Source organism: Lonchura striata, chromosome 1 (genome assembly GCF_046129695.1).
Source record: "Lonchura striata isolate bLonStr1 chromosome 1, bLonStr1.mat, whole genome shotgun sequence".
NCBI lineage: Eukaryota > Metazoa > Chordata > Aves > Passeriformes > Estrildidae > Lonchura > Lonchura striata.
The window spans coordinates 58313445-58326764 of record NC_134603.1 but is presented as its reverse complement, the minus strand read 5'-3'; the positions used below and the strand labels follow the sequence as shown (position 1 = coordinate 58326764).

The following is a 13320-nucleotide window of genomic DNA, read 5'->3' as shown; positions in this document are numbered from 1 at the left end:
AGAGAAATGGTGCTATCAGGGATGGCAACCTAGTTTCTTTCGCTACTGCCATCAGTTGTTTTTAGGTCTGTTGTATTTAAAACACCTACCCCAATGCTGGGACAGCTGACAATCACATCACAGTTCAAAAGATTTGTGACATGCATTTACCTTGGCTTTAGGCCATAAAGAGAGATTTTGCTTTCTCTCTCCATCTGTGTGGAGTGTAACTACTATAATCTGTCTGGTTAACGTGAGTGCAAATTACAGGAAGAAAAACAGGATAAAGGCAACACACCACAGCCAGAAAGACTAAAATGACATCAGAAGGTGGTCAGTTCTTTTGATTGCTACCATTCAGATTTGATGATACCTGTAACACTAATATACCAGGACACAAATTTCCTAGAGAAACCAGTTCTACCCTAGTAAACTAATTGCTGAGTCTCAAGAAGGTGCCCAGGGTTGTAATAAACACTGAAAGTAAGATTAATTGCCCTGAAGTGCTTAAAATCTATTGGCTTGATTCTGCATGTACTAAACCCAGCAAACCAATTTCCAGTCATTACAGTACAAACAGACTGAAAAAACACTTGGGGAAAAAAAAAAAAAAAAAACCCAAAAAAAAAAAAACCAAAAAAACAAACCACCAAACAAACAAAGTTAAGTCTGTTTTCAGAAGATGTGGATTCTGGGGTGTTCCAATGAATTGAGCAGTAACCACCAAAGAAGCTATGTTATAGTAATACACTTGAGGCAAGTAAAACTGGACACAAAAAAAATCCAAGATGCCTCAAGAGATTGACTTTGAAGACAGTCAAGTCTTATAAATTAATTGTGGTTAAAACTGAAGGTATTCCAACAACTTCCAGTTAAAGATATAAAACGTAAATCAGAATCTATTTTGTACCTTGTTGGGTAACATCCCAATTCTTTTACCAAACCCTGTACTACTAGGGAAGCGACAATCATTGACAGTTATATTTCAAAGTAAAGTTGTTAAAAGCAGCAGGGAAAATCATGGATGAATTAGAAGCTTGATGCAATTCCTACACACAAAGGTTTAAAATGAAAAATGAAACAAATACAAGCATTCTGAATTCTGGATCTAAATCCAAACCATCCTACTTCAGCCTACTGACAAAACAACCCAACCACAATTTTAAGCGAACAAATCTGTCTTCCTGTCACTACCAACTACCCACACCAACAGCTCTCATCCTCTTCTTCTCATGGTCACCAAAGTAGAGTTAACTTTTTTGCCATGTTGTTCTACAAGTGATGGCATTTTTTAACAGTATCTTTCCCAATCTTTGGGCCAATCCTTCTAAACCATGATGATAAGGACAGATATCCCTTTTTCAGTTGGGATACTGAACTTTAGGACTGCTGCTTGCCTTAACACTGTTAAACACCAATGTTTGCACCATCAGACTCCTTCCCAGTAGTCACAATGCCTGCATCCTCAGAAAGGGCTCAAACCCACCCTGTGTGGCCAGAGGATGTGTTCAGATTGAAGTGCCTATGGCTTGGCAGAAGTGCACTTCTTGGACGTCAAAGCAATCTACAATAATGTAAAATATTAAAAATGCATGTCTGTAAAAGCAGCAGTTACAGGTGCCACACCTCTATGCATCTCAGTAGCTGTCATCCGGAAGTGCATTGAACTGGACTCTTCACAACTCTTTGTATCTCCAAATACAATATACAATGTAAGTATGGCCTTTATACACCTTGTCTCTAAGCACAACTAAATCATTATTATAATCTCAATTAGCATACAAACATAAACACATTGCTAAAAACACATTTTATTAAGAGGAAAAGCTGGTCTTGGTAGTTCTGTGTCAATTGTTAACAGCAGTCTCAAAAGGAGAAATCCTTCTACTGCCTGTACAGAAGTCCCCCACCAGCCAACTCCATGGCAGACTTACAGGCCAGGACAGTCTTGCACAACACATCATGGGATCTGTACCAGTTGTTTAAAGGTGATGGGAGCTTTTCTGAATAAAAGTAAATTGTTTCCACTACAAGTAGTTTTCTTAAATAGTAAAAGGAGAGACTATGTACTGAAGGTCAGGTTTGCAAATCTAACAAAATGTTAAGACAGCTGAACAAAAATAAAATGCTTCTGTTCAAAATCTCAAATGTTAAGACAGCTGAACAAAAATTGGCAAAATAGCGTAACACATGTGTTACGTTATATATTTTTCTATCATTTTCTTGTAATTTTTTTAAGCATATGCAAGTTTGGAAAGTTGTTATGCGGGTTCACTTCATTTTTCTTTACTAAAGTAAACATGGACACAAGTATACAATAGGACCAAATGGCAAAATGCAGATAGAGAAACTAAGAATAGCTGGATCTGGAACACTCACTTCACATGCAATTATCTCTGATCTAAACAGCTGCACCAAACATATATTTTTTGTTTGGACACATCTGTAGACATGATGTGTATAATTAATTGTTCGTTCAAAATGCAATTTCATGATGCATTGATTATTTAGATATAAAAGTTTTAATTCTCAGAGCTGACTAAAAATAGTGATTTTAATTTATTCCTGCTGCCTACAATTACCCACAACCATGTATTTTTAAATATTTCCAGACTATAAAAATTACTAATTTTTGCCACTTGTGTTTATCTGCATTTAGACTTTGATTTGGATAAATTAAGCTCTCAAGTGTTCCTTGCTTTATGAAACTCTGCATGTTGTACACTTCAACACAAATAAATGACTTCTACCATTAGAGGTTTAAATAATGTAATGTATTTCATGCTCAGCCTGAAGCTGGATTCCAATGAAGTTGCTAATGCACGTAATGATTAAGTGTAACTCAAATACTAACTGTGTTGTTGAAAACATGACAGGCAATAATTTGGTCTATTATATTCTGCCATTTAATTCCCTAGTACAGACATTCTCTGACACGTTATGAAGCAATGATTTACAATTATTCAAGCTGCAAAGGTCAGAAAGTGACATTATAATCATCTACACAGAGATCCCTTCTAATGCACAAAAACTAGGTAATACCACACAAAAATAGTTTTACTAGAGTAGCAACTTTCTATTTAAGATTTCCCAGACTGCACAAGTATAAATAATTAATTTACATTACAGTATGTTAAGGCATCCTTGAAAAGATAATGTTTTTCCTGCTCCTACCAATAAATTTACAAATAAGTCTTTTTTTTGCTTGCTAAAGGCAATCTTAAGAGCAGCTTTTCACAAAAAGTAGCCTGTATTAATAGTAATCAGTTAAAAAAATCTGAAAATCTGAAACATTTTTCAGAAACAACAAACAGGAGTACAGCCAATTTTTCTTTTTTTTATGCAGCTGGTCAAAGCACATCCTTATCTATCAAGAACAAAGATCTATCAGTCGCTATGCTCAATACAGGTGAGTAGTTTTGTTTAGACATTCTCCAAGCAACCAGTGTAATGAAAATACTGAACTTTATACGAATATCTGAATTACTCTTAGCATTAACAACAGCAGCAGAAGTGAGGTTACTTCCATGCTTGGAACACTCTAACTGTCCCCAAATCTTATTTATTTGAGGCTTTAAGAAATAACTGAATTTAGCAGAACATTTATCAGAACATCCTAGGATATCTCCAGAATTAATTGAAAAAAGGAGTTTCAAAGCAAATAAAGAACTATAAGAGCAGAAAGTAAATAAAGATTAATACCTCCAGCCACCAAAAAACCAAACAAACAAAACAACAAAAACAAACAACAAAAAACAAAATACCACATCAAAAAACTACAAGACATAACTACTCCAGCAAAATACAGAAAAAAAAGTAATCTTTCTGACCCCCTTCCAAATTCCTTTCTGTCTAGAAAGGCTTACTTTTGTTCTCAAAACACCTGACTACTATACATTAAATACTGTATGTGTAATAAACATAATAAAGTCATTCCTAAAAATGCCCTTTTAATCTGTAGGAAGGTAGCAAAAATGTTTACATGCACGTTTTAAATACTGAACATTTTCCTAACAATCCAAACCTACCTTATACACATCTTCTTCAATCGATTTTTAAGTGATCATTAAGGAGAGAGAAAAAAAAAAAAGACGGAAGCAGCCACTCTTATTTGAAACATGTAACTACATACCCCAAAATTCTGTTTCTAAAAGCAAAGGCAAGAAAAAGGCAAAGGAATAACAGACATATTTTTAAATCAAACATTGCCTATAAATTCTGTTCAAAATCTCAATTGCAGAACAATGCATTTTTCATATCCTACCTAAGGGATGAAATTTGAAAAGTGCATGATAAGCCTTTTCACAGCATTTCACCAGGCAAATGAAACAAAAATTTTAAATGCTGGGCAACCAAGATTTGCTCACCTAGCCCAGAGTGTCAGCCAATTTCAGAGTCAGACTTTCAAAAACAAAAGAAAGTCACACAGAAAATAGACATTACCCCTGAAATAATGGGATATATTTTACAGCCATGGGTATGGACAAGAAAACAATTAACACACATCTGCGATAAGGCAATGAGTAGCAGACGGTTTATTCCAAATGTTAAAACATTAGCAGTGTCCAATTTCTCTGTCACGTACTTTCTGCTGTGCAGCTGAAGAAAAACAAACCCTGAACTTCAATTAAAAAAAATAAAACAACACAGCAAAATTACTGCCTTTTTCAACAACTAGCTGAATTATATATTGTGTACTTTATAGCATGTAAATATGAGGATCATTTGGAAAATTGAGATGCAGCAAAATCTTCCTAAAACAACAGCAAAAATATGTTTTCTGGTGATTTTTTTTTTTGCCATTTTTTTTGCCAAAATTTTGAAATAATTTGTCTTTAAAAAAGATGGTATTTTTGAGACCACACCATGATGTTGCACTGACATTTCACCTTTAAAAAGTGCCCAAGCAGATTCAAAAGCTTTTGAAACACAATTTATCCTCACAACTAGCAGAGGGCTTATTACTGAGAATCTAAAAGTCAGAGGATAGAATATTAACTACTGTAGAAAAGAAAACATAGTGCAGGACCTTCTGTTTGTGACAAAATTACAGAGTTAATGTTCCTGAAAGATCACTTCACCTTTTAAAGCATGATTTTTAAAAAGGTAAAATTTATAGCAATTAAAGCTAATGAAGAAATGCAGCATGAGCTGCTTATGTTCAGGAACTAATAGGTCCACTGAGCATTTCTAAGATTATTTAGCCATCAATGATAATGAATTGACATTGTCAGTGATGTTAATGTACCAATGCTCTATAGTGCCACTAATCCGATAGCCAATCCTGGCAATTTTATCTTTTTTTATGTTGCTACTTTATTTTTTTAACCAACAAGCTACCCAGTCCTTTCAATTAAAAGAGCACAAATACAGCACAGGCTATTAACTCTTTTTTCTCCTCTTCCACATATAAGATGACATATTCATTATATGGACTATGGTTCAAACAGCTCTGGTCATTCCTTCTTCAAATCCTGATCACTTCTTCAGGATTGTTAGCTAAAGTGCAAAAATGTCTTTTCCAAATAACTCAATGCTAGTATATGATGGTTAAAATACATTTTTTGCATACATTAGGTGAAATGTCATGATTATTTAAACAGAGATATAAATCAGATTTTTGTAAGCATGGGGTATTGTGGTCGCTGTCTCTTCACCAGTTGTTTTGCCAAATCTAAATAACACAGCTCCATGTTGTTGATTCAAATTAACAATACACAAAAATGGAAAATAAGTACCTGCCTGGCTACCAGGTACGACATGCCAGCAACACAGAGTAAGCAATCAGCTTAGGAAAGTAACTACCACTTAATCCAAAGTTTAAATCATTCATACATGGTTTGCTCTCTATCTTGCATAACTATTGTTAATCCCAGCTGAGAATAGTGCAATTTCTGAGACACGTTCTGTCAGACATGTCAATTCTGAAGTGATAGAAAAAAATGAGGCACCATGCCAAATCCTAATAATTTTAATTCTCTTCTTTTTTTGTAAAAGATACTGTATTTGCTGGTTTGATTTTTTTTTTCCTCTCACAATGAAATATTTAAATATTATGATTTTGTACTTTAAGTTAAAAGGTAATTGAACGAACAACCAATGTCAAGTTTGTGGACAACTTCTAAGGAAGAGAGTTTATCCTTTGCTGAATACTTCTGTGGACCTGTAGTTTTTAACTACCTTCCATGTCAAGTTCTTGGCAATTGATAAAGCACAAACAGCAAATAAGATTTTTAAAACAATATAAAATACCCTACCACATTCATTTTAACTATGCTTCAAAATAAGGAGTAGCACAAGTTATTCTACTACTGATATACAGTGGACATAAGAATTGGGCTCATACATTTTTATTTCTTATTTCAAGAAGTCAGCAATTAGTTTTCTTAAGAGAGTAAACTCATCCAAAGTATCTCATAATGACACATGCAAAATTATGAGAAAAACAGAGAGATGAATCAGTGAAAATCGCTACATCTTCAGCTGAAGATTCACTTGTCTTCTAAAATGTGTAACTCGCTTTGTCCTGCAGTAGATTGGTACACTAAGGTTAAAAAACCTCCTCCTACTGAATATTGTCCCCAACCTCACACCACACCATGCATGTGTGCACAGCACCATCTAATTGAACCTGTGCTCTTCTACACATTAGCCGTAAGACTGCTATAGCAGGCTACATAGGTTTGCGTAAAATGTTTTTATATGATGCATATATTATTTAATTTCTTCAGCATAATAACATTAAAATATATTTTTAATCAGAACTAGGGTATTAAAATCCAACTTTGAATGTCCTATGATGTACCATATATGCCATGGCATTTTAAAACCTTTTAAACATTTCTGCTAAATTAATTAGTTTTGCATTAAGTAGTCTCAATGCCTCCTATTAAATGCAACACATTTGAAGGACAATTAAACGTTATGAACGATCCTTCTAAGGAAATAACGATTGTTAAAAGAAAAACAAGAATTTTTGGGTAACAAACAGGAACACAAGAACACATAAAAGACTTCAATTTATTTTAAAATCTTATGCCTGCAATATTTTAGATCCGTTTGTTTGAAAAATCTGTCTTCTGTTTTGTTTTCATAAAGAATGAAAACCCTAATGGAGTCCCAAAATCTGTTAATGGTACTAAAATTATAACAGTATAGCATAAGAAAAAAACCCCACACAGTAAAGTCTATATTATATATTTTTTATGTCTTTAAATGGAATTTACACTTCTCCTTGGCAATGTGAATGAACATCCTATAATTTAGTCAATTTACAGATTACAGGTTCAAATTGACCTTGTAGCCCATAAAATTGCTCATCTTCAGTGCAGGATTAGAAGTGGGAAAAGAATGTCATAACTGTATTTAAGGAATTTACCATAACAATGGAAAGGAGGATATGCATGCATAATTTTAGCCACTCTTGCTCACATCACAGTTTTCAATTCTGAAACAATGCATATTCTGTGCTCTTCTCCTGGTTAACCATGTTGGGGACTGTTTCAATTTACTCACCCACAGACATGACACTTGTATTCCCTCATCCCAAGGTGCCTCTTGACATGGTTTCTGGCATCTCCAAGCTGAGCTGTTGCGAAGTGGCATATCTTGCACTTGAATGGCTTTGATCCTAAGTAAAATTTAGCATAAGATATGAGCTGAATTAGAATAAAATATCACCCATGGTTAAAGAAATAAAAATTCCTGAGGAGAAAATAACCTTTTTAAAACCTATCCCACATTTAACCTGTTTGAGATTTTTGCCTAATAAAAAAAGTGTCTTGTACATAAATTTACAACTTCCAGGACACAGACAGTATATTCTATACATTATATTCTATACATTACTCATTAAAGTTTCCTCAAGTTAAAGATCACAGAAAATACTCTCTTAACTTTTAATCTGTTCTTTTTCGTGCCCTTAAAAATCCACAAAATATATTAAAATGAGCAGAAAATACAATACTTAACGTTTCAACAAGATGGCAAAAGTTGTTCTATGCCTTTCCCAATGGCCAAATGCTAAAACTTAGATAATGGTCTTAAAGTGGACTGGTATTGGTTTAACCTGCAAAACGTTCTTTTTTTTTAGCAAATATTTTTAAAGTAAAATAATATTACAAGTCTTCCAACTTTGAATAGATTTCACATTAGCATTGGTATTTCAGATTTGTTCTGTCACACACAGCAAATGATTCATCACCTAGCTATTGTAATGGCATGCAATGTATGAATATACAGTGGATAAAATATTATGCCTTTATGACTGTTTTATGGTCAAGAATTTATGATTATTCTGCAAACCAGAAGTATTGACATTTTGGCTATTATTTATTTCAAGAAAAAACTTTAATATTAAATGTCTGCAGCAGACCAAAGAACTCTGAAATTATTTCTCCAAGGAAAAAGCATCAACCAATTTCTTGTACCACATCAGTTCAGCAAAAAGTCAAATTATTTGTCTATCTTAATTAATAGTGATCATCTCTCAAGATGGAAAACCTATCTTTTTTACTGGCATAGTTAAATTTGGCAAGTGTCAGTCCCCAGGTTATTACACAGCAACATCATTCAAGAAGCACTTTCCAATTTTCTGACCACTAAATCCTTAAATCAATAAATCAAAATCAGAGAACTGCAGTTAAAAGTAAGTACAATATGGTCAAAGAGTCTCCATATTATGTTTAGTATATGTTTTGTGAAGTACTTCTTCCAATACAGTTAAGCATAATATAAAATATGTGATCTTTAATAAATATACATGAAGAGCTCTGATAAGAGAAATATTGCACTATATCATATTTGATCAATGAACCTTTTTACTTTGCCCTTGAAAACAGAATATCCTCCAAGAATCCACTGGTAAAATTGAGGATCTTAGTAAAAAATTTTAGAGTCCTAAATTTCAATTTAATTCCCAAAAGCTAACGAAAAATGAAGCATTTAATTTTAATCTTCTAACTGAAATAAAAAAGTCAACAGTACCAAGCACAGGCAGACAAGGTTGAATATTTCACAGTTCAATGACAATGAAACCAGATCTCTTAATACTTCCATTTCTACTGCTGGAAGTAGATGTAAAATATATTTAGCACCTCAATGGTTATATCTAGTCAGCTTTATATGTTTAAATGTCAAAAGCAGGTTCAGACTGCAGCTCACAGCAATCACATTCTATCCATCACACTGAAAAAAACCCCAGTTTATTTAAATGATCCTGATAAAACTGAATTAATCATTAATTTGGTGACATTTCAAATCAACACTGCATTCTACAAAGAGACCAGCGCAAATAAAAAAAAAAAAATAAAAACTTATCCTTACATTAAAAGACCACTAAAAGTTGATGTTTTAACTTGTGATCTTTAGCTGGATAATTAATAACAACAAGGCCACAAGTGAAGAGGATTTTTTTTTTTAATCTATTGGTGTTTATACTGCTCTTTTTTCTCATAGAATTCAAATACCATGTGGGTTCTATCCTCTGTTCCCTTAGTTTCTGTCCTACTGATTAAATTGTAAATTCGTTCCTCATTCTGTTACTGCAGGTGTCCCACAGGGCTTCCATACAAGACCTTTGCTGTTTTCCATTTACATGACTCCTTTGTGAAGAACTCAAGTTCAGACCAATCGTGACTACAGTGTGCTGACAATACAGAAATGTATTATTCTGTTGACTGCTCTCATCCAAAAATCACTGAGGCCTTGAGGGCTTTTGATTTTTTTTCTCAGATCCAGAGCTGAATATCTGTTAACATCTCCATTTAAACTCCATGAAAATTCAAGTGCTGGCAGGCTCCAGTCAGTACTTATCACCTGAAACAAAAGCAGTGTATCTCCCTTTTAGGCTGCTGGTGCCAAATTTGTTCCAGTATGTTCTTGGATGGAACAACCCAAAATTTTATACTAAAAATGAAGACATTAGACTACGATTTAAATTAATTTTTAGAAAAAAAAAAAATTGTATTTGCCATAAAGCTGTCTGAAACAATGTAAAACATATAACCATTTCTCAGCCATACTTATCACCAACTTCAGTGGTTCTTTTACACTGTTTTAAACTGTGATACTACTGGATTCACGTATGACTTTAAGTTCACAGAAAAAAAAAGAGAAAAATACTTTCACTATATCATCATTTCAACCAAATGCCAAAAAAAAAAAAAAAAAAAACAGCCAAAAAAAGCCAAAAAGTCTACCAAACTATTTTTCCCGCAAGTTAAGGCATGGAAAACAAATGTACATTTTCTTATGGTAGCAGAAAACAATAAGGCTCTTAAGAATTGGGAGAACACCAAACCAACCAACCAATAACAAACAAAAGAAAAACAGAACAACAACAACAACAAAATAAACCAACAAAAAACAACACCACCACACCAAACTGAAAAAAAAATACTAAATTTAAGAGTTCAGGTCAGGCAGACATAAACCATTCTACTGTTTTGTAAAAAAAGACCCAAGTCCATAATCCTTGCTTTACATTAGGACGGTAAAGACCCAAAGTTGTAAGAAAAAATTCACTGGCACAGCTTTAGGCCAGGCAAACGCAACGTCACCTGCACCTATAGGCATTGCTTTGCTCCTAGCTCAAGCCCAATACAAAGTGAGCAGAACCACATGAAATGTCATCATACCATTTCCTCCTGTGTTTAGGACATGGGGAGTAATACAGCATACTTGCACTGGGCACAACTGTCACTAACTGAGAAGTCTGATGAGAAAAGAAACAAAGATTATAGGGTTGCAGGTGATTTTTCCTCAGATGTTGATTTTTAATTAAGTTTATGGGACCTCCATCAATTGCAAACTAAAAAGTCTTCCACCTCTACTACTCCTTTTATTTTTCTCTACACTTCCTCATTTTCACCTGTCAACCTGTGATGGATTTACTTGTTAGGTCCTCTATAGCAATGCTTTCCTTTCATTTGCAATGTGAAAATCTCCTACATTATTTAATGGTATTTTAAAACATTATTTTTCTATTAATGGAAATTATTCGTTGTATTTTTATGCAACTTTCTCTTCCCTTCCCTACACCACCTCAAATCATCACTGATTACTCAATAAAAAAAAAGGAAAGGAGTTGGTGATGGTTACACATGCATACACATGTATATAAACCTATTTATACACATCCAGATGCTGATGGAAGATTTTTTTTTTTAAGCATATAATCAGAACAATAAATGGGAAAATGTGTGGCTGTGCTCTTGTGCACCTGTTGCTACCCTGGAACATGTCAGAAGCTGGAGATAGTGGCTTTTGCCTCACCAATGTTACAAGAAGTGTACATACAGTTGGTGCAGTAGGTCATTTCCCTCTGCCACCGCTCCAAATAACCTAAACAGTTTGTTATTAAACTGCATCCACTGTGACACAGATAGGAAGAAAAGGTTCTATAAGAAGAAAATCAGAAACAGAAAAATACAGATTGGAAGAGAAAGCCTTCTTTCCAATAAGTATTAATAAAAGACTCCACATTACTATTTCTGTGAATAAGCAAAGCATAAGAAAACCATTTAATTTAAAGTTGCAATGAGAAAGAGGGCAGATAAAACTGTTCTGTAACCCTCCTATACTTCTGCACAAAAAAATTACTTGCAACATTAAATGTATTCTTTCACTGCTTTGCATATTTAGTGCTATCCAAAAGCACAGTAAAAATATACTCGATGATAAGACCTACACACAAGATGTTAAAAAGTACACTAACTTTTACTAAATGTTACAATCAATGATGTAACTTATGTAAGTAGGGTTGCTTTGTCATATATTGATAGTTACCTCACTTTCACATCCACATTAACTTGATTTTAAATGCAATTAATACATATAGTCAAGGAAGACTAATGGACTACATTCTGCACTTAACCTGGTGGACATTTTCAAATGGCACAAGTGACCAGTGCAAACCTATTTTGCATTGTAAACGACTAAATAAATCTTAATGGATTAAGAATGATCAGCTATCAACACACAAGGGAAATTAAGTGCTGAAATGCCTACATTGATTATTTTAAATTATTAGCCTTACTCTGTTCTTGAATTTGTATGCTTTTAGTGAGCTTTAACACATTTACAAGACTTATTGACTATAATTACAAGAGAATTCAAGTAATGGACACATCAATTATAAGCAACATGTCTTGACCAGACAGTTGCATAAAGAATTCTAAAGAGAGCTCCATTAGCATCCTCCCCCTTAGTTTTATTCAGTTTTATCTGCCGTAAGAGGGCATATTAAGGGCTTATACAGCTGTTCTGACCATGTGAACATGAGCATCCCTCTAAAGACTTAACACTGCATTCCGAGTTGGGTATTAGCTGAAGCAATACAGATAACTACACTATTGACAGGACAGAAGTAATGCTGAAAGTATAAAGTATGTGAGTTATTGGTATACATGAATATTGCAGTTATAGTAAAATACTTTGAAAGGTTTGAAATACAATGTCTCTGTTCCCCAAGATTAATTTTTAGGATTTGTTGTCCAGTCACGCCCTTGCCTTTTCATAAAAAAAACTTACAAAACTCTTTTAGGATTATGCCAGGAATTACCATTATTTTATGCATCTTTTTTCTTACCTTTTTGTTCTCTTCCTTGTAACCATGCACTAAGTTTCAAATACTGCATGAATTTAAACTATAGCTTCCATAATAAGCCATTATTTAAAAGTACAGTAAAATAAACCTTACAGTTTTAATGAAAATATGTTCATTGAAATGTGAATTTATTATTCAAATCCACTCATAAATTCAACCATGGAGACACCACTTGTCTAAGCAGAGCTCAGTGATTTAGAAAAGCTGTCTATTTAAAATAAAGAATGTATGGCAGGTTTATAGAAACATCGCAGTGAATTTTTACATAAATTTAGAACTGCAGCTTATGCATTTTTCTACAGAAATGTTTTTAAATTTTCCACTTAAAATTAAACATAAAAATGAATTTAAAGTGTGATCAGCACAGAAACTAAATCAGATGCTACATCCCTGTGCAACACATCAGCACTGCTACCACCTTTTAAAAAGGCTGACCAATTCCAACTGCTATAACTTATTTCTACAAAAACCTCTTGTTGTGTCTTATTGGCATTTATTTAGGAGTGATGTAATATCAAATATCTATTCTGAAACATTATGTAATGCTGAAAGTTTCACTTAATTGAAATGAAATAAACAATTTGGATACTAAACAACTGCACAAAAGATAAAGTTAGAAAGAACAGCTAATTGATCTCTCAAACCACCACTGCATCATTATTTAAGAACCAACGAATGGTTACAATTTAGATTAAAAGGAAGAAAATCTGTCTATATGAAACAAAAAGCAGAAG

General features: G+C 33.5%; 1 protein-coding gene across 1 annotated transcript in view; it reads right to left on the bottom strand.

Annotated features, from left to right (window-relative positions):
• The window catches only part of ZNF407 (zinc finger protein 407), a 333877-nt gene that overhangs the window by 290600 nt on the left and 29957 nt on the right, over positions 1 to 13320 (bottom strand). Inside the window, exon 3 of the mRNA XM_021530861.2 lies at positions 7495 to 7609. Within this exon, the coding sequence (XP_021386536.2) occupies positions 7495 to 7609 (115 nt within the window). The remainder of the gene's footprint in view (positions 1 to 7494; positions 7610 to 13320) is intronic.